This window comes from Hypanus sabinus, chromosome 30 (genome assembly GCF_030144855.1).
Source record: "Hypanus sabinus isolate sHypSab1 chromosome 30, sHypSab1.hap1, whole genome shotgun sequence".
Lineage (NCBI taxonomy): Eukaryota > Metazoa > Chordata > Chondrichthyes > Myliobatiformes > Dasyatidae > Hypanus > Hypanus sabinus.
The window spans coordinates 37,952,125-37,974,205 of NC_082735.1; the positions used below are offsets into that span (position 1 = coordinate 37,952,125).

General features: G+C 43.2%; 1 protein-coding gene across 3 annotated transcripts in view; it reads left to right on the plus strand.

Moving 5' to 3' along the window:
* LOC132383583 (platelet-activating factor acetylhydrolase 2, cytoplasmic-like) overlaps positions 1–22,081 on the plus strand; it is a 46,459-nt gene that overhangs the window by 3,165 nt on the left and 21,213 nt on the right. Inside the window, exons 1-3 of one of the 3 annotated variants that reach the window (XM_059954730.1) lie at positions 3,058–3,167; positions 4,716–4,828; positions 21,295–21,442. In XM_059954730.1, the coding sequence (XP_059810713.1) occupies positions 4,739–4,828; positions 21,295–21,442 (238 nt within the window). In that variant the 5' untranslated portion in view covers positions 3,058–3,167; positions 4,716–4,738. Of the gene's footprint in view, positions 1–3,057; positions 3,168–4,715; positions 4,829–21,294; positions 21,443–22,081 lie in introns of those variants that run through there. The other 2 variants (XM_059954729.1, XM_059954731.1) reach the window with 2 other exon arrangements.

The following is a 22,081-nucleotide window of genomic DNA, read 5'->3' on the forward strand; positions in this document are numbered from 1 at the left end:
TCCATCTCTGGCAGTGTTCAGGACTTCCATCATCTTGTCTTTTTCACATAGTCAGTCATGCAGGTCCTGGGTGGAGACTCGGGAATGCTGTTGCACTCAGATGTAGAAGGTTTCTTCATTGCTGTTTCTGTAATTGTTTTGTTTGACCAAGCAGGGTTGTTAGCTCTGAGCTGAACCCCTGAACCTGGAGGACCAATGGACCACTGTTAGTCTGGTATGGGTGACCCTACCAAGAGCCAAAGCATAAAGCCCTGACTCTAGCCAACATACTCTCTGGGTCATTGAGGCACACAAGCCTCCAAACCTGGGCAAGGCTGTGGACATCTTGGAGGTTGATAAATAAATAGTTAATAATTTAGAAATGATTGTAGAGATTGTGGACTGGGCCCACCAAGAGAACTCTTGCATAGATGCAGTGATATCCCTTTCTAATTTGGTGCTCTCTACAAACTTTTTCCAAGATTGCAATTAGCAGAATGTTAATTAAAAATGATATTTTCTCTCATTTCAGTAGTTAAATTTGCCAGATTCTGGGCCCTGTGGTGTTGATTTGGTCTCTTGAAGATTAGGCTATTAAAACTCAAATTTCAAAGTAAATTACAGTACACGTATGTCACCATATACACCCCTGCAGTGCATTTTCTTGCTGGCTTTGACAGTAAGTGCAATGGACACGTTAGAATCGATCAAAGGCTGCACCTAACAGGTCACACACACACATGCAAAAGACGACAAACTTTATTTATTGAGATATTGTGGAATAGACCCTTCTGGCCCTTCGTGCAGCCCAGCATCTCTGGATTTAACCCTAACATATTCATGTGACAGTTTACAGTGCCTAATTAACCTACTAATCAGTATGTGGGATGAAAGCTGAAGCACCCAAAGGAGCCCCACTGGGAGAACATGCAGGCTCCTTGGAGGATGCCAGGGTTGAAATCTGAGCTCTTGACACTACCGTGGCACCCAAACTGTGCAAATACCAAATAATAAATCATCACAAAATGAGATGAAAGGTTCTTGAAAGTGAGTCCATAGATTATGGGAACAGTTCAGTGGTGAAGTTGAGAGGGGTTATCTCCTCTGATTCAAGAAAATAGATAATCTGTTTTGTGTTGTGAGCGAGGACGTGTGACATGCATCTACTGAAGTCACGGCATCCAACATTGCTGACAGATGATTTTCTCCAGATAACTGATAAGAGGCCAGATTACTACCTTAATGAATACTTAATCTTAGGGACTGAGAATAGCAGCTCTAAGCAAATGCCACAGTAGCGGACCAGTTAGCACGATGCAATTACAGCTTGCAGCATTTGAGTTTGGAGTTCAATCCTGGCATCCTCTGTAAGGACTCTGATTGTACACTCCATGGAATGTGTGGATTTTCCCCTGTTCCTCTGCTTTCTTTGCACAATCCAAAGACGTATCGGTTGTTTGATCGGTCATTGTAAAATTTTCCACAATTAGGTTAGGTTTAAACCAGGGTTGTTGGGGCCTATCGGATGTTGTGACATGCAGGCCCTGTAAAGGGCCCTGTATTCTGCCCTGTATCACAAAATAAAAATCTTCCTTTGTATGGAAATGCTCTCCTTGATGGTGGCTTCACCAGGTAACACTTTTAAATTCCTGTGGAAAACGTTAGGTTTGATCCATTGATAAAGATAATGGATGAGAAGCCGGTGTTGCTGGATTTTCTTACAGTAATTGGATCAGACCGGGGCCCATGGACCCGTCGGCTAATGGTAGAGGTCCGTAATATTGGGAACTGTGGATCAGAGGAAAACTGAAGATAAGACAATTCCTGAGAGAGTATAACTGTTGAAGATCCTTCATGATTTTTGCTGCACAGGTTTGTCCCAGCTGTAACACTGTTATAACAAATATTTCCTGCACGGGAGCTACCCAAGGTAGGAACTGATGTTTTAGGATAGTTGAATTAACAGATGAAACTACCTTGTGATACATGTGAAGGAACAAAGGCAAATGTGCCAGTGACCATAGTCTCGGGTACATTAAGGAAGATCCTTGAGACAGGAATGTTGCTTGTTTGTGTGCATCTTTTAAGATGCTACATTCCAAGTCCTACTGGTGACTTTGTTCAAAAAGATATTCGTGCTTTTTCATTTGGTAGATAGGAATGCAAACAGGACCCACACCTCCAGGTTCAGGAATAATTATTACCTCTCAACCATCTATCAAACTATGGATTATCAAAATCACCAGTAAATATGGAATTTTTTAAAATTCTGAGCATTTTTTCTGCATTGTCTGGATTTGCATCACAATCTTCTTGTCTTGAGCAATGACAATGGAGTTCTATTCTATTCTGGCTCTTGAACTGGAGTGGATAACTTCATTCAACCAAACACTGAACTGTTCCAACAGCCTATGGACTCACTTTCAAAGACTCTTCATCCCATGTAGTTATTGCTTATTAGTATTTATATTTTCTCTTTGTATTTGCACAGCTTGGTGTCTTTTGCACATTAATCATTTGTCCTTCCTGTTGGGTGCAGACTTATGTTGATTCTGTTTCTTGTTTTACTCTGCCTACAAGAAAATGAATCTCTGGTTGTATATGGTGACATATGTACTTATAATAAATTTACTTTGAACTTTAAAATGGCAGTACTCATGTAGTTGAGGGAGAAGATTTTCATCTCAGTCTAGAAGCATGTGGCTTCCAGCTTATCTTAACATTCAGAGGTTTTGGTGTCCCATTCCCACATTTAAAATTAGTAATGGGTTCAACTTCTGTCTTGGCCCTAAACTTCCAGCGGCTTTGGAAGTTGAGGTATTTTCTGCTTTCACTTCCAAAAGACCTGGATACCACACACCATGGCGAAACTGTTTTCCTCTATGTTCCGCTCCCCTTAACCTTTTTAAGTACTTTGAATAATTATTAACTTTCTGGTTTCTGGAGATTAAAACCTTATTATACAGCACAGAGCCACGCCACCCGGAAGTCCCCTCAATTTAACCCGAACCTAATCACGGGACAACTGACCAATTAACCTGCCAGCCTAGATCTTTGCACGGTAGGGGGAAATCAGAGGATCTGGAAAAAACGTATAACCTCCTTGCAGGCAGGAACAGGAAATGAACCCGGATCAACCCTTCCTCATAATTTAATACACATTTATTTTGAAAAAGGTATTTTGCGAGGTAACTTCAATCCTTCCTCAGATTGGCTTCAGCAAAGCTTTGCATCACTTGTATTATACCTTCTATACTGTAATCCAGATCTGTAATTTTAAAATCATTCTACGACTACTTGACTATTTTGTATACTTGTCCGTTTGAAACTTCAAAGACTTGTTCAAGTGAGCTTCTGAGTGTCTGTGGTCACGCTTTAGCTTCTCATTATTTATCCTTACCTGGCCAGAGAGAGACTGATCCCAGGACGAGGTTGTCCCATTGCACTTTGTGTGTGTTGATGCCTGTAATGTCCTCAAACGTGGGACACTCGACTGCAAAATTTGTGGTGGCGGGGGACTCTGTTCATGCTCTAAAGAGTTGAACTGTGCCCAGTTAGTCAGCAGGAGCATGACAAGCGATTCATTTTCACGGCTGAAAATTAATTCTCTGACTTGTCATATTTTAAAAACAATGTGTGCAGACTTACTGCCAATGAAAACTGCTTATTTCCATTTTACCAGTTTGCATTCTATTCGTATTTCCCTGCTTGTTATCCATCCAGGTCAGTCACTTTACTGCCTATCTTTGTGTTATCAGCAAACTTGAACATCTGGCTTTCTATAGAACAGTAGAGCACAGGAACCGGCCCCTCAGATCACAATGAACTACTTAAACTAATATCGCCTGCCAGTTGAAAATCCTCTGACTGCCTCTGCCTCCACCACAATCCCTGGTATCTCATTACAAGCACCACTAGTTACTGCTCATAAAACAAAACTTTCCCCGCACATCTCCTTTTCAACTTCTCTCCCCGCTCCTTTATCCATGCCCTCTGATATAAGATCCGTATATGTCTATGTCTGTTGGGATTCCTCTCAATCTCCGCCATTCCAGAGAAAATAACCCTAGTTTGTCTAGCCTCTCCTTGTAGCACATACACCTCCTGATTTTATATGCCTCTGTAAGATCGCCCCTCATTTTCCCCTTTGCTCTAGTGAGTAAAGTTCTTTTCCATTCAACCACTCTCCATAACTCAGTTCCTCAAGTCCTAGCAACATTCCTACAAACTTAAATTTGTTTCTTAAAAAATCGAGCTGCATTCTTGCCCGTGTCACATCATGATCCCGTATTCTCTGACAGTACTGCATTCTGCAGATTCAGCACCTATTACTGAGCTGCTGTCCTTGATTCAAGGTCGTGGCATCCATCACAAAGGGCTCTCGCCATCCAGGACATGCTCTTGTCTCATTACTGCCGCCAGAACAAACACACTAATATTTCAGGACTAGCATCTTCCCGTCAAACATAAAACTTCTGAACAGACAATGAACCCATGAACATTATCTCACAAATGTGCTCTTTTTGAAATTTTGAAAAATGTATTATGTATTTTATAGTAATGTTTAATGTATTTCACTGTATGATGCCATAAAATTTTGTGGTGTCAGAGAGAATAAACTGAATTCTGATTCTACATTTTGTTCGGTGTATTTGTAATGCAATGTAGTTCTTTCCTGGTTGTCTCCCATTTGAATGTCATCAGCAATAAATTTATTTTTATCTTGTCCATTCCAGAGAGGGTTGCGTGCAACCGGATCATGGGGTCCAGCCAGTCGTTGGGAGTGCCGAGTGGGAGCGGACCATTTAAAGTGGGATGTACAGATGTCATGGTTGATCACACAAGGCAGGTAAAGTGGAATCATGAGATGGAATACACTGATCTTTCTTTCCAGCTCCTCTGCTCCATCCACAAAACCAGAATTTCCCAGTGGTCTGCTATTTTAATTCCCATTCTGACATGTCAGTCCATGACCACCTCTTCTGCCACGATAAGGCCACTTTAGATGGAGGATTAACACCTTGTATTCTCTCAGGTAGCCTCCAACCTGATGGCATGATAATCGATATCTCCAACTTCTGGTAATTATCCTTCTCTTCCCCTTTCCCTTTTCAATTTCCTACTCCAGCATCTTAATCTCCTCATCTACCTATTGCCTCCCCCAGGTGACCCTTCCCTTTCCCCCATGGTTCATTCTCCTCTCCTATCGGATTCCTTCTCCAGCACTTTACCTTTCCAACATATCATCTCTCAGCATCTCTCCATCTTCCCCCTCTCCCACCCACCTATCTTGTCCTCCTTCTCTCTCCCCCCCTCCCACCTTTTTATTCTGGCATCTTCCCATTTCCTGTCCAGTCCTGATGAAGGGTCTCGGCCTGAAACATTGACTGTTTATTCATTTTAGCAAATGTTGCTGGATCTGAGTTTTTCCAGTATTTCATGTGTTGTTTTTGCAGTCAATATTGTCACTTGAACACTTTCTGTCCAATGTGTGGAAACTTACATAATGAATGAGGACTTAAAACCAATTTTTATGCACTTGGCTTAGAAGTCTTGTAATCTGGTACAATCTCTCAGGTTGAAATATTTTGCCAGAAGAGAAACCATTCTCTGATTTGGAAACCTTCGGAAGAAAAAAAGACACTCAATGTTTTAGGAACAGCATCAAAAGTTCAGTGTAAATTTATTATCAAAGTACATGTGTCAGCCTACACAACTCTGACATTTGCTTTTTTGCTGGTATACTCCGTAAATCCAAGAGCCATGAGGGAATCAGTGATTGGCAAATGACCAATGTGCAAAAGGTGACAAACTATACAAACACAAAAGAAAAAAAATGAAGTAGTAATTTAAAAAAATAAGCAATAAATATCAAACATGAGATGAAGAGTCCTTGAAAGTGGGTGCATAGGTTGTGGGAGCAGTTCTGTAATGAGGTGAGTGAAGTTAACCCCTCTGGGTAAAGAAACTGATGTTTGAGGGGTAGACCTGTTCCTGAACTTGGTGGTGTGAGTCCTGCGGCTGCTATACCACCTTCTTAATGGCAGCAACGAGAAAGCCTAGCCTGGGTGGTAGGGTCCTTGATAATGGATGTTGCTACCCTGCAACTGCATTCCGTGTAGATGTACTTGTTGGTGGGGAGGGGGCTGTAATCACTACTTTTGTTGGATTTTTCCCACTTGGGGGGGATATTAGAGTTTCCATATCAGGCTGTGATTCAACTTCCTCTCTGCCATCACATTTCTGAATGGACAATTAACCCATGGACACTACCTCAATATTTTTGCTTTTTTTTAAGCACTACTCAATCTTGTACATTTCTTACTGTAAGTTTTCAAATTGTATATTACGCTGTACTCCTACAAAACAGCAGATTTTGTGACATGTCAGTGTCAATAAACCCAATTATTTTTCTGAGGTAGAGGGAGAAGTCTTGCTTCACACTTTCAAAGTAGGTGAAAATATTGATAAAGATCTTGTGAACAGAAAGCTAGCATTAGCAGAATTTGCTTTGACAGCTGCTGGAGTAATATCTTGAAAAACATAATAGATAGTATAAAGTGATAAAGAATGTTAATAAGCAAGTAGAAAATCATAAACATGCAATAGCCTGCAGTTGCTGGAAATCTAAAGCAACACACACACAAAACACTGGAGGAACTTGGAAATCTATGGAAACTTGAAAACATCTATGGAAATGTATATACAGTTTCGGGCCAAGGCCCTTTTCAGAAATCATCATCAGGAATGATTCCTGATGATGATTTTTGAGAGAAATGAAAGGGGTTCGATGGGCAATATCGTAAGGTTGCCTGCAGCGCTGAACTGAAAGGAGGTTAGCGAGTAATGCCCCATTTCCCTTAGAATTGTCGAGGAAAGGTTTCTGGGCCAAATGCAGACCAATGGAAGCAGGTCAGGAAGAGTATGGTCTGGAGGGCATATGATGCTAATTTTCTTGACGTTAACACACAGGAAGCTTGAGTTCCAGACTGGGGGGAAAACCCAGTGAGCAGGTATCTTGCTGAATCAGATTTACTGTACTATCACTAACATGCTGTGAAATGTGGTGCTTTGTGGCAGCAGTACAGCTGGCCGCCTGCAAAATTATTTGCCTTGAAGTGAAGAATCTTCATGAAATCTTTATGTAACCAGTCATAGGAAATTACAGCACGGAAATAGGCCTTTCAGCCCATCTAGTCCATGCTGAACCATTTAAATGACCAAGAAATATCCACCTGAATGAACCGGTACCATAGCCCTCCATATCTCTACCATTCCTTTACCAATCTCTTAAAGATTAAAATGAACCCCGCATGTTCCGCTTGCACTAGCAGCTCATTCCACACTCTCTCAACCCTCTGAATGAAGAAGATTTCCCTCGGGTTCCCCTTAAACTTTTCACCTTTCACCCGTCACGACGAGTTATAATTCCCCCCCCCCCCCGTGGAAAAAGCCTGCTTTCACTTACCCTACTTGTACCCCTCATGATAAATCCTTTGGGGTAGAACTCAGACCTCACCTATACCAAGCCCCACCCAAAGCTGCCTCTGCAGCCATGTGAGTAATGCATCGCCCACAGTTTCAGAGCCCCAGCTGCAATCCTGATCCCTGGTGCTACCTGTCTGGGATTTGTGCCTTATCCCTGCAACTGCATGGGTTTCTCCCGGCTGCTCCAAAGTTCAATCTGTTCCTCCTGGCCAATGGTGGTAGTGAGAGGAGGGCATGATTGGAATGGTGGTCAAACACCATTCAGTTTCCACCCACCTCCCAAAGACAAGGAAGTTAATTGGCCAATGTAACTTGCCCCTAGGATAGGAAGGTACTAGGGTTGATTAAAAACAGGTTAAACTAGAGAGATTTGAATTGAGCAGGTATAGACTTAATAGATCAAATGCAACTTTTTATTTGAGAGTAAGTATGGGAATCAGCATCTAGTGGTTAAAGGCCTGACTTTGCCCTTCAATTAGATTGGGAGTATAGCTGTAACTATCAGAGACTAACATGAAGTTCATGGTTTTGATATTGAAGGGTTTCTCACAATCTATGGACTTGCTTTTAATGGCTCTTCGTCTCATGTTCTGCACACTTATTGCTTATTTACATTTCTTTCTTCTTGTACTTGCACAGTTTTTTGTCTTTTATGTACTGGTTATTTGCACATCCTGTTAGCTGTGGATATGTACAGCCTGTTGGGTGGAGAATCCCATTGATTCTATTGTGTTTCTTAGATTTACTGTGAATACTCACAGGAGTGAATCTCAGGGTTGTATATGGTGCTGTATAGTGTATATATTTTGAAAGTTTACTTTGAAATCTGCCAGTATTCCCATTCTGGATGAGAAACTTTGTATCAAATATGACGTGTAATACCTCTATGATTTGCAAATATTATGTCCAACCTTGAGCTCATAACCAGAGAGGTGTGCCCATGAAAGTCTCGGCTGACTGTCTCCACTCTCACCTGCCAAACACAGTAGCTGGATCTTGCTGTTAACAGCTTGCACTGTCAGATCTCATGCTAGCCCTCCAGAGCACCTTTGGAATGAATCAGGAACCAGCACCTTGGAAAAACCCACCCTGCTGGCATAACTAGGGAATTCCAGATCCTAACAGGCAAGGCAGAACAAACCTCTCCCACAACCTACCCTTTAATTTTCAAGGATGTTTTTGGCAAACCCACCATAATGTAAAATTTGTGATGCCTTAGAAACTTGAAACTAGTCCTGGTTTGGAAATGTACAGTGAATGGTCAGATTCGGGAGAGCCAAGTTAAACTCCTTGGAGCAGAGAAAGGGACAAATACAATGACCTGGAATAATTTCCTGAGACAGTCAGCCTAGATTTGCTCAGGAAAAGCTGCCTAGAGTTTGAAGCTACCACTCATTGTGATATATCTCGTGGCTATAAACTCACTGAAGCAGGCCCATTTTGAGCATAAATATTAGTGTTATAGTGTGGCGAGATGTGGGTCACGGGTGGGGGGGGGGGATCAGCAATCTAGATGGAAGAAGCAAGAGGGCAGAGGTAGAAAATAGGATTTGGGGGCACAAAAGTGGAAGGGTGGAACGGGGGAAGGGAAGGGGTGGAGTGGGATAAGGAGGAAATTAGATGAGAGTGGTGGGATGAGCTGCAGAAGTACTGACTCAGACAAGTTAGCACAGAGGCCAAAGAGCATCTTGGAGGGAAGTGAAGTTTGTATTTTGCTGAGTTTGTTTGCTAAGTGGCCACAGATCTATGGTTCACAGAGATGAGATGTGATGACTGACCAGAACAGATCTGCTCATTGTGGTTAGGCTTCAAGATTTTTGACTGCTGCAGCTGTGGAAGCTGCAGTAAGGCAGGGTTAAAGACAATGACTACGTGAGGATGACCGCGGCAGTGTTTCAAAGTATATATGTAGTGTCCAACCCTGAGATTTGTCTTCTCACAGAAGCCATGAAACACAGAGACACCATGGAACCCTTTAAAAGAAAACGTCAAACAGCTGACACGCAACAAAAAGGAACAAATCACTCAAACTGCAAGCAGGATATAAAATATCAAATCACAAAGTCATTGAAACAGTCTGGCAGCATTCAGTTCAGCATTGTGTCGTTTATTGACTGCAGGCTGCTGTCGATAATGGGGGGTGGGGGAAGGAGTAGCCAAAGCCAGAACAAGAACTACAGAGTCCAATCCACAAACCGTGTCAATTACACATTGCCCAAGACCCAGGACTCTGGCACAGTCCTTCAGCAGCACCAACCCAGAGGAAGAGAGGGGATATTCAAATGCAGGCACTTTACTCTGGGAACAGTGAGCAAGAGAGATCGGTCACACACGAGTACCTTCCTCTGGGAGCAGCGAGTGAGAAGCTGGTCAAACACAAGCAGGTGGCACTGAACACGCATGCTCGTCTCCTGCACTCGCCTCTTTGATTTCAGTCTTGCTTGACTTCTTAATTTGAGAAAGCTGAAGAAATTTGGCCTGTCCCCTAAAACCCTCACTAATTTTTATAAGTGCACCATATAAAGCATTCTTCTAGAGTGCATCACAACCTGGTATGGAAGTTGTCCTGTCCAAGACCGGAAGAAGCTGCAGAAGATTGGGACTGTATTGGGACCACAGCTCTTTACGATTTATGTCAACGATTTAGATGAGGGCATTGAAAACTATATCAGCAAGTTTGCTGACGATACTAAACTGGGTGGCAGTGTGACATGCGAAGAGGACGTTAGGAGAATACAGGGAGACTTGGATAGGCTGGGTGTGTGGGCAGATACTTGGCAGATGTCATTCAATGTGAATAAATGTGAAGTTATCCACTTTGGAAGCAGGAACAAGAGGGCAGAGTATTGGCTGAACGGTGTAGAGTTAGGTAAGGGAGAAATGCAAAGAGATCTAGGAGTCCTAGTTCATCAGTCAATGAAGGTGAATGAGCAAGTGCAACAGGCAGTGAAGAGGGCAAATGGAATGTTGGCCTTTATTACAAGGGGAATTGAGTACAAGAGCAAGGATGTCCTTTTGCATTTGTACAGGGCCCTGGTGAGACCACACCTGGAATATTGTGTACAGTTTTGGTCTCCAGGTTTAAGGAAGGACATTCTGGCAATTGAGGAAGTGCAGCATAGATTCACTAGGTTGATTCCTGGGATGGCAGGGCTGTCTTACGCAGAGAGATTGGGCTTGTACACACTGGAATTGAGGAGATTGAGAAGGGATCTGATTGAAACGTTTAAGATAATTAAATGATTTGATAGGATGAGGCAGGAAATATGTTCCAGATTTTGGGAGAGTCCAGTACCAGAGGGCATGGATTGAGAATAAGAGGTCAGTTATTTAAAACAGAGTTGAGGAAAAACTTCTTCTCCCAGAGAGTTGTGGAGGTGTGGAATGCACTGCCTCAGAAGACGGTGGTGGCCAATTCTCTGGATGCTTTCAAGAAGGAGTTAGATAGATATCTGATGGATAGGGGAATCAAGGAATATGGGGACAAGGCAGGGACTGGGTATTGATAGTGAATGATCAGCCATGATCTCAGAATGGCGGTGCAGACTTGAGGGGCCGAATGGTCTACTTCTGCACCTATTGTCTATTGTTTATTGTCTAAGATCGTGAACATAGCCCAGCACATCACACAAACCAATCTTCCATCCTTGGACTCACTTTACACCGCACGCTGTCGGAGCAGTGCTGCCAGGATAATCAAGGACAAGACCCACCCAGCCAAGATACTTTTTGTCCCACTTCCCTCCGGGAGAAGGTTCAGGAGCTTGAAGATTCATAAGGCCAGATTTGGGAACAGCTTCTTTCCAACTGTGAAAAGACTGCTGAATGGATCCTGACCCGGATCTGGGCCGTACCTTCCAAATATCCAGACCTGACCTGCACTACCTTACTTCCCCTTTTCTATTTTCTAATTATGATTTATAATTTAAATTTTTATTATATTTAATTCAATTTGTACTTCAGGGAGCGCGAAGCGCAGAATCAAATATTGCTGTGATGATTGTACGCTCTAGTATCAATTGTTTGGTGACAATAAAGTAAAGGATTGGCAAGAAGTGGAATCAATCCTGGGCTTGGGCTTCTTGGCTTCCAGGCTGCCCACTCTGCTCAAATCCTCACTGAACCCCCTTGGAGACAAAGTGCCAAATCACTCAATTGGTCCAGAAACACACCAAGATGTAAAGCACAGGTTCCAATAGTAGCAGAATCCTATTTGAAAGAAGAAGTAATAAAAGTAAATTTGTGAACTTTCTGAAGGATGTCATCTTTGGTCATGTTGTTGGTTGGCACCATCTTCGTCAGCATGTAGTCAAACCCAGTCAAGGGAGATCTTTGAAGTGAGACCAGTAGAGCCAATCTGCGTAGTGAAGATGCAGGTGAGAAAGACCATGGCAGTATCTAATCTCCCTAGAACATGCCTTCCCTATACACAGTAGTGGGTGCTGGAAACAGACAAGATGGAAGTAACAGGAGGATATGAAACACCCAGCAACTAAGGGACAATTGCTTTACTAACTTCAAAATATGATTGGTTGTCAGCTCAAAGTTTCGATTGACTTTTAACATCTCTATCGTGAATGGCCATTGGTCTTGCAAGTAATGAATTCAGACATGTACAGTTTTCCAAATGGCCAATATCCATAACTGAGCCAATTCTGTATAAAAACAGCAGTTTTCTGTTCTGACTTCAGAACAATGTGGGTGACGGGGGCCATGCTGTTGATGTGATGTTGATAAGACCATATGACATGAGAGCTGAATTAGGCCATTTGGCCCATTGAGCCTGTTCTGCCATTCAATCATGGCTGATACTTTTTTTCCCACTCCCTGGCCTTCTCCTAGTATCCTTTGATACCACGGTTAATCAAGAACCTATCAATCTCTGCCTTAAATGATTTGTCCTCCACAGTGTGGTGTGGTCACAAGTTCATCACCATCTGGCTAAATAAATTGCTCCACATCTGTTTTAAATGGATTCCCCTCTAGATTGAGCCAGTGCCCTCTGGTCTTTGACCCTCCACCATGGGAAACATCTTTTCCACATCTATTTTCTAGGCCTTAAAATTTTTGAAAGGTTTCAGTGAGATTTCAACCCCCCCCCCCTTCTAAATTTCAGTGAGTACAGACTATCAAATGTCCTTTGTATGATAATATTTCATTCCCGGAATCTTCCTTTTGAACTTTTAAAACCCTCTCCAGTGCCAGTGCATCTTTTCTTAGATGAAGAGCCCAAAACTGTTCAGTACTCAAGGTGAGGATTCATCAGCGGCTGAATAAGCCTTGGCATCACATCCCTGCTCTTATTTTCTAGACTGTTTGAAATGAATGCTAACATTGCATTTGCTTTGCTCACCTCTGACTCTACCTACAGTTGGACTTTTGGGTTGTTCCGCACAAGGACTCCCAAGTTCCTTTGCATCTCAGATTTCTGGATTTTTTTTCCCTGTTTAGAAAATAGTCTGCACATTTATTTCTTCTACCAAAGTGTATGACTGCATTTCCCAACATTGTATTTCATTTGTCACCTTCTTACCCATTCTCCTATTCTAAGTCCTTCTGCAGACTTCCTGTTTCCTGAACACTTCCTGCCCCTCCACCAATCTTTGTATCATCTGCAAACTTGGCAACAAAGCCATCTATTCCATCATCTAAGTCACTGACACACAGCATAAAAAGTGGTCCCAACATCAACTCCTGTGGAACACCACTAATCACTGGCAGCCAATTTAGGGGATCCTTTTATTCCCACCTGCTGCCTCCTGCCAGTCAGTCAATACTCTTAACTATGCCAGTAACTTTCCTATAATACCATGGGTCTTAACTTGGTAAGCTGCCTCATGTGTGGCACTTTGTCAAAGGCCTTCTGAAAGTCTAAATTTCCAACATCCACTGCATCCCTTTTATCTATTCCCCTTGTAATCTCCTCAGAGAATTCAAACAGATTCGTCAGCCAGGTTTTTCCTTAAGGAAACCATGCTGACTTTATCCTATCTGTCCTATGTCACCAAGTACTCCATCACCTCATCCTTAACAATTGACTTCAACATCTTTCCAACCACTGAGGTCAGGTTAACTGGTCTTTCTGCTGCCTCCCTCCTTTCTTAAAGGGTGGAGTGACACTTGCAATTTTCCAGTCTTCTGGAACCATGTCTGAGTCAGTGATTCTTGAAAAGTCATTACAATTGTCTCCACAATCTCTACTGTTATCTCTTTCAGAACCCTAGGGTGCAGTTTGTCTGGCCTGGCTAACTTGTGCACCTTTAAGTCTTTCAGCTTTCTGAGCAACTTCTCTCTTGTAATATTAACTGCACTTGCTTCTCTTCCCTCGCATCCTGAACACCTGGTGCACTGCTGGTGTCTTCCATTAGTGTTTTGCACTGATGAAAAATACTCATTTAGTTCATCTGCCATCTCCTTGTCCCTCATTATAATTTCTCTGGCCTTGTTTTCTAGAGGCCCTATATCCACTCTCATCTTTTATTTTCTGTATAGTTGAAAAACCTTTTTCCATCTCCCTTGATATTGTTTGCTAGCTTGCTTTCATATTTCATCTTTTCCCTCCTAATGATGCTTTCAGTTGCTTGCTGTAGGTTTTTAAAAGCTTGCCAATCCTCTTTCTTTCAGTTCACTGTGCCCTCTCTTTTGCTTTTACATCAGATTTGACTTCCCTTGTCAGCCACGGTTATACTATTTTGCCATTTGAGTTATTTCTTTGTTTTTAGAATATATCTATCCTGAATCTTCCCCATATTTTCCTCCCAAAAACTCAAGCCATTTCTGCTCTGCTGTCATCACTGCCAGCATTTCCTTCCCGCTTTCTTTGGTAAACTCCCCTCTCATACCACTGTAATTTCCTTTACTCCACTGAAATATTGCTACGTCAGACTTTACTTTCTCCCTATCAAATTTCATGTTGAACTCAATCATATTGTGGTCATGCCTCTTAAGGGTTCCTTTACTTAAGTTCCCTAATCCCCTCCATTTCATTGCATTGCACCTGATCTAGTATAGCTGATCCCCCAGTAGGCTCAACGACAAGCTGCTCTAAAAAGCTATCATGTAAACATTCAACAACTTCACTTACCAACCTGTTTTTTTCCCCCCAATCTACCTGCCTGTTAAAATCTCCCATGACTATCACAACATTGACGTTTTTACACACCTTTTCTATTTTCAATTGTAATCTGTAGTCCACATCCCAGCTACTGTTGGGAGGACTGCATGTAACTGCCATCAGGGTCCTTTTACCCTTGCAGGACACAACAGGATTCAATGTCTTCTGATCCTATGTCAAGTCTTCCTTCAGATTTGATGTCATTCTTTACCAGCAGAGCCTTGCCAGTCCCGCCTATCCTCCTGTCCCTCCAATACAATGTGCTCCCAACTACAACCACAATTCACTGATGGCCACATCACACCTGACAATCTGTAATAGTGCAACAAGATAGTTCACCTCATTTCTTATACTCGGTGCTTTGAGATATAACACTTTGAGTGCTAAATTTGCTCCCCTTTTTGATTCTGCATCCCTAATACACTGATACCATGCTGGCTGCAATTTTGTCCCATCGTCTGCCTTCCCTTCCTGACAGTCTGGCTGTGTGCTATCTTTGCTATTTTAACCTTCCATCCTTTCCTGAGTCTCTTCACTCTGGTTCCGCCCCCCTCCCAACCAAATTAGTCTAAACCCTCCCCAACAGCTCTAACAAACCTACTCAAGAAAATATTGGTCCCCCTCGGGTTCAGGTTGCCACTGTGTCTTTTGTGCAGGTCATAGCTCCCCCAGAAGAGATCCCAATGATCTAAGAACCTGAAGCCCTGACCCCTGCTCCAGCTTCTCAGCCATGCACTTATCTGCAAATCATCTTGTTTCTACCCTCATCAGCGTGTGGCACAGGTAGCAGTCCAGAAATTACTATCCTGAAGGACCTGCTTCTCAGCTTCCTGCCTACTCTCTAAATTCTCTCTTCAGGATCTCCGCTTTTCCTTCCTATATCATTGGTACCAATATGTACCAAGGCATCTGGCTGCTGCCCCTCCCTCTCCAAAATGCTGTGCGATCCAAAGCGACCCTGACCCTGGCACCTGGGAGGCAACACACCATCTGGGTGTCCCGTTCATGTCCACAGAATCTCCTGTCGGTTCCTGACAATTGAGTCCCCTGTCACCACCGCTCCCCTCTTCTCCCTCCTTGATGTGCGCAAGTAAAATAAGCAAGTCACAAGAGCTTAAGTTCAGGGCCCAATTATTTTAGTTATTTTATTATCAGTAATGAATGGCCTTCATTAAATGGTCAGCTTCAACACATGACACTTGCTATCAGCATAATGATGGGACAGGTCTGAGAGCTTTATTTTTCCTTGCCCTTCATCTCCCCTGCTCCCTGCCCCCTCCTCGCCTCTTCCTCTTTATTTAATCTAGATAGGGTGGATGAGAAGAGGATGTTTTCTTTGGCGGGGGAGTCTAGGACCAGAGGGCACTACCTCAGAATAGAGGGAAGTTAATCTGTGGAATTTGTTGCCACAGACAGGTATGGAGGCCAAGGCATTGTGCATATTTACAGCAGAGGTTCTTGATTAATCAGGGTGTCAAAGGTTACAATACAAGTGCAGGAGATGGCGTTGAGAAGGAAATTGATTGGCCCTGATGAAATGGCAAAGCAGACTCAATGGGCCAAAGAGCCTGATTCTGCTCCTATGTTTTATGGTCCTGTGGTCTTAACTCTGCTCCGTATTTTTTGCCTTCATCTCCCTGTATCCTCTCCTTTGCACAATTTCTATCTTGCTCCCCATTCCTGCCTCTATGATCCCAGTATCCCCTCCTCGGGTACTTTAGTAATGTCTACGCATTTGACACAAATAGTTTTGCTTTAAAATGATACTGGCTGTAGATTTTACTGCAGTCACAAACGTTCTATAAAGAAATGTGGAACAATTCCAAAGACCAATTTCTGTAACAGTGAACAGCTTCAGTTTATCACTGGGCCAGTGTAACTTGCTCAGCCACAAGCTCTGGCAGTCAGATGATGGGATTTGCTGGGTCAGCTGATTAAGAATTTCACCAACCACAGCTGGTTGACTTTTCACATTCGTCAGAAATTTATGATATAAACAATAGATGGAGAAATACCATCTGTGGGTCGCATGGAAGAGATGGTTAACCAAGATCTGTTGCAAGTAGGCAAAGTCACAAGTAGCACTGGTAGGGCATTTTGTCTCATTGTTTGTGAGATCTTGCTGTGCTCAAATTGTGTTTTACACTTCAGCAGTAATTCAAGGTTAGGGTTGGATTAGAGTCTAAAATTGCTGTTTTTCTCGCAAGTTAACTTTTCACGTGTGTATATTGTATAGTCACCTTATATGTGAAATTTTGGTTAAATGTTTGGATTTTCCAGCAATAGTACAGTAATAGAAGCTTCTTTAATTTTTCTGCAGTAGGTGTCATACTGCTAGACCCTGGCTACTTCACATGTTATTTGTTCTTTACTGTTTGAGCCAGTTTTGGTTTAAGACAATCACAAGCTTTGTTTTTTCACTTTTTGTTTCCTCTTTTTTTTTCTCTCTCCATTAAAAGAGTGAGTTAGTTATTGTTTTTGTTATGAACGCCCAATAAAACAACTATAATTACATGATTGGACCATTATTCTTGACTTCTGAGAACCTCTGGATCGGTAATAACTATGATCCAAGTTTGTGGAAGATCTGATGTATGTAAATCTGATTTAATGCTTAAGTACAGACAATGTCTGTGAAAACAAAGCTGTTATACTTGCTCACGGATGTTTGCTGTAGACTGTTCAAAGTTTAAAATAACACTAAATGATTTATGCTGGAAATGTCTGTACAGGCCAACATTCCAGTTGCAACAAACAATTCGCTGGAGGAACTCCAGGGTGAAGTGCATCTGAGAGGAAGAATCTTGTCCAAGCCCTGCATCAAGACTGGGTGTAGAGGCAAGATTGCCAGCCTAAAGAGAAGTGGCAAGGAAGGGTTCTGAGGTGGCTGGTAGGGGCAGAGCTGAACAGGTGAACGACAGATGGAGACAGACAGGCGAAAAGAGGAAACAGATAGAGCAGGGTAAGGAGAGGAAGTGTGAAATTGGAAGACAACTGTTAGAGGGAACTGACTCAGCTAAAAAGAAATTTGTTACCTCCTCTGAGCGGGCCCCTTTAAGGCCTATCCATGGCAATGAGTAAACTTCTGTTTCTGTTTTCCTTTGTCTGAGAAATTGTTCATTTCCATAAGTCGGTTTATGGGTAGTTCTCCGAAATGGAATTTGGGAGTGCCTGTACTTGGGATCACCCCAGCACCTCCGTTAAACACCAGCCACTTCTCTCCGCAGCACGTCAGCAGCTTTCGTCATCCCACCACCCCCAGGCACTGGCACTTCGCACCCCGTACCAGCACTGACGCTGACTGTCCTGCTGTGGACCCCTATGCGCTGTCACCGCCTAGTTCCTCACTTTGTCACTGTCACTTCTCCTGTCAGAAATCTTTCCGAGGGGAAGAAGCTGTTCCTGAATCGGTGTGTGTGTGTGTTCAGGCTCCATACCTCCATCCTGATGTTAGCAGTGAGAAGAGGACATGTCCTGGGTCATGGGGTCCTTAATGATGGATGTCACCTTTTTGAGGCATCAATCCTTGGGAGCTGACTAAATTTATACCTCCTGCAGCTTATTTGGATCCTGTGTAGCAGCACCCCCCCCCCCCCATACCAGCTGGTGATGCAGCCAGTTAGAATGCTCTCCACGATACATCTGTAGAACTTTGAGTGTCTTTGGTTATATATGAAATCTCCTCAAACTCCTAATAGTAATAGGGGTCAGGTGTAGTGCGGAGGGTTAGCTGTGTGCAGTGTGGGGCATGAGTGAGAGGTTGAGAGAGGAGTTGGTAGTGGGCCTAAGGTATCCCCAGTTGTGTCCGAGCCTGAAGGGTTTAGGTGAGGGGGTACGGAGGCCTCAGAAGGGTTAGGGAACTCCCAGATAGTTGGCCTAAGTAGCGCCTGAGGAACAGGGCGTGAGGGTTACTGTGTGGGGAGGAGATGTCACTGTTTGTGCTTGGGTTACGGTGTGTTGGCAGGAAAGGTGGCGAGTTATTTAGTAGTCATGAGGACATGACTTTTATTTGGTGGAGGGAGAGTGTAAACAGGGTTTCTTCTTTTTTGTTAACTAGCAGGAATGCTAATTTACTGATAACGAGAATGGTATTCCTTTGTAAACCAAATGGGGATTAATGTTCTTTCTTCTGAGTCTGTAAGCTTTTGTTGACGGGCTTTTGGGGAGATCGGGGCGAGGGGGTCGAGAGAGAGGACGCAATGCTCTAAGCTGGGTGAGGATCGGACCCCAAAGGGGGGTCCGAGGCCGGGAGATTCTCCGAGGAGTGGGGGGGATGAAGCTAGATGTGCTTGGTTGACCACTCGGAGGGTCCTGAGCTGTTTGGAGAGTCCGAGGAGTTCGGAGGGGATCGAATGGTGGCCAGAAGACTTCAGAAATTGAGCTCCAACGGCTGTGCACGAAGTGGTTTGGACTTTGATAAGTTTGGCGCCTTTTCTTTAATTTTCTCTTCATATATACTGTATCGTTATTAATCACTTAGTTATAGTAACCTTTATAAATTGTACTCATTTAATCGCATATGGTGTACTGTCTGTTTTTGGGCGAGGCGGGGACATCACACAGCATCCACACCAGCTGATTACCCAGTTTGGCGGGGCCGAAGGCTGCTCCCCCTAGACAAGAACGAGCTGAGCGAGCCTGAGGCGACCCAGGGGGTTACAGTTGTTTGCCTCCCGGGTGCCAGGGACCGCTGTGTTTCTGAGCACATCCACAATATCCTGGAGAGGCAGGAGTCATGGTACATCTTGGTACCAAAGACATGGGTAGAAAAAGGGAGGAGGTCCTGAAAACAGAATGCAGGGAGTTAGGAAGGAAGCTAAGAAGCAGGACCTGAAGGGTGGTAATCTCAGGGATTACAGCCTGTGCCACGTGACAGTGTGGGTAGGAATAGACTGGGGTGGCAGATAGATGCATGGCTGAAGAATTGGAGCAGGGGGCAGGGATTCATATTTCTAGATGATTGTGACCTCTTCTGGGGCAGGTGTGACCTGTACAAAAGAGATGGGTTGCATTTGAATCTGAGGGGAACCAACAATCTTGCAGGTAGGTTTACTAGAGTTGTTTGGAGTGGTTTAAATTAATATGGCAAGGGGATGGGAACCAGTATGATGGATCTGAGGATGAGCCAGCAGGTTTTCAAGTAGACGATGGGAGTAACATGAATGTAAGGAAGGACAGGCCAGTGATTGGGTACAAATGCAGACAGAGCAAAGAGTTACATTATACCACAGCGGCAAAATACAAAAGGGTGAAGAATGCAGGACTGAAGGTACTGTATGTAAATGTGTGTAGCATTCGGAATAATATGAACAAACTTGTGGCACAATTAGAGATTGGTCAGTATGATGTGTGAGCATCAGTCGTGTCTGAAAGAAGGCCATAGTTGGGAGCATACATCAAAGAATATACTTTATCTCGAAAGGACAGGGCAGGAAGGCATAGGCAGTAGTGTGGCTCTGTTGGTAAGAGATGGAATTACATCTTTAGAAAGAGGTGACATAGGTTCAGAGAATGTAGATTCTTTATGGGTGGAGTTAAGAAACTGCAAGGGTGAAAAACCATTATGGAAATCATTTATAGGTCTCGAAATAGTAGCCAAGATGTGGGGCTGAGATTGCAAAGGGAGCTGGAAAAGGCATGTAACAAAAGTAATGATACAATTGTAGTAAGGGACTTCAAAATTATTGGGAAAATCAGGTTGGTGTCGGATCACTTTGTTGAATGCCTACGAGATGGGATTTTAGAGTAGCTTGTGCTTGAGCCTATTCAGGGAAAGGCTATCTTAGATTGGGTGTTCTGGAATAACCCAAATCTTATTACAGAGCTTAACGTAAAGGAACCCTTAGAAAGCAGTGATCATAATATGATTGAATTCGTACTGCAGTTTGAGAGGGAGACGCATAAGCCACGTGTATCAGTATCCCAATGGAATAAAGGGAGTTACAGAGGCATGAGAGAGGAGCTTGCCCAGGTGGATTGGAGGAGGATACTGGCTAAAATGTGGCAGAACAGGGATGGCTGAAGTTTCTAGGAATAGTTCACAAGGTGTAGGATAGATGTATCCCACAGAAGAAGTTCTCAAATGGCAGGGACAGGCAGCTATGGCTGACAAGGGAAGTTAAGAACAGCATAAAAGCCAAGGAAAGGGCATATAAGGTAGCAAAACTGAGCAGGAAATTGGATGATTGAGAAGCTCTTAAAATCTAACAAAAGGCAACTAAAAAGCTTTAAGAAGGGAAAAGATGAAATATGAGAGCAAACTAGCCAATAATGTACATCGAGATACTAAAAGTTTTAGTTGTATAAAGAGTGAAAGGGAGATGAGAGCTGAATCAGAATCAGGTTTATTATCACCCGCATTTGATGTGAAATTTGTTAACTTAGCTGCAGCAGTTCAATGCGATACATAATACAGAAGAATTCTCATTACCACATGATGGTTGTGTCGTCAGCAAATTTATAAATGGTATTTGAGCTACGCCTAGCCACACAGTTATGTGTGCACAGAGAGTAGAGCAGTGGACTAAGCACACACCCCTGAGGTGCACCAGTGTTGATCATCAGTGACGATGAGTAACAATCATTTCATCCTCCCCAACAATCTTGCCCTGAAGAAGAACAATAAACAATCTTGAGTCTTGAATGTTTTGAAGAGAATGAGAAACCTTCCTTTCTGTCTCTAACTCACCCATGTTCTTGTCATTTTATTACAGGGAAGCTTCTTTCGTCTTTATTACCCATGTGAGGATGAGCAATTAAAGCCAGTGTCTTGGATACCACAATATCAGTATTTCATTGGCCTTGCTGATTACCTGGATAAGAGCAAGATGTGGTTTCCTCCTCTGTTGTCCCTGGCATTTGGTGAGTGACTCTCAATGCTTGTGCGTGGCAGGGCTACAGTTCCAAAATTATGGAGTAGGGGCTCCCAAACTGAAGCAAGGTGGAGGGGCAAGGAACTTGTGCCCACAGGAGAGAAGAGTTTGTGAAGATCTTTTTGGGGATGGGGTTAAGGGAATCTCAGACTGCCTTACCAAAATAGCGAAGTGCAGCCAAAAGTAGTCTAAGAAAATGCCTCGGAGGTGAGTTTGATGTGATTTTGGGACATCTGGTTAACAGGTGACAACACCTATGGTACATCAATCATTTTTGGATGGGCTCCAGGGTAGTTTAGCTGTTAGTGTAGCACTATTACAGTGCCAGTGGCAGAGTTCAATAGGCAATAGACAATAGGTGCAGGAGTAGGCCATTCAGCCCTTCAAGCCAGCACCGCCATTCAATGTGATCATGGCTGATCATCCACAATCAGTACCCCGTTCCTGCCTTTGCCCCATATCCCTTGACTATCTTTAAGAGCTCTATCTAACTCTTTCTTGAAAGCATCCAGAGAATTGGTCTCCACTGCCTTCTGAGGCAGAGCATTCCATAGATCCACAACTCTCTGGGTGAAAAAGTTTTTCCTCAACTCCATTCTAAATGGCCTACCCCTTATTCTTAAACTGT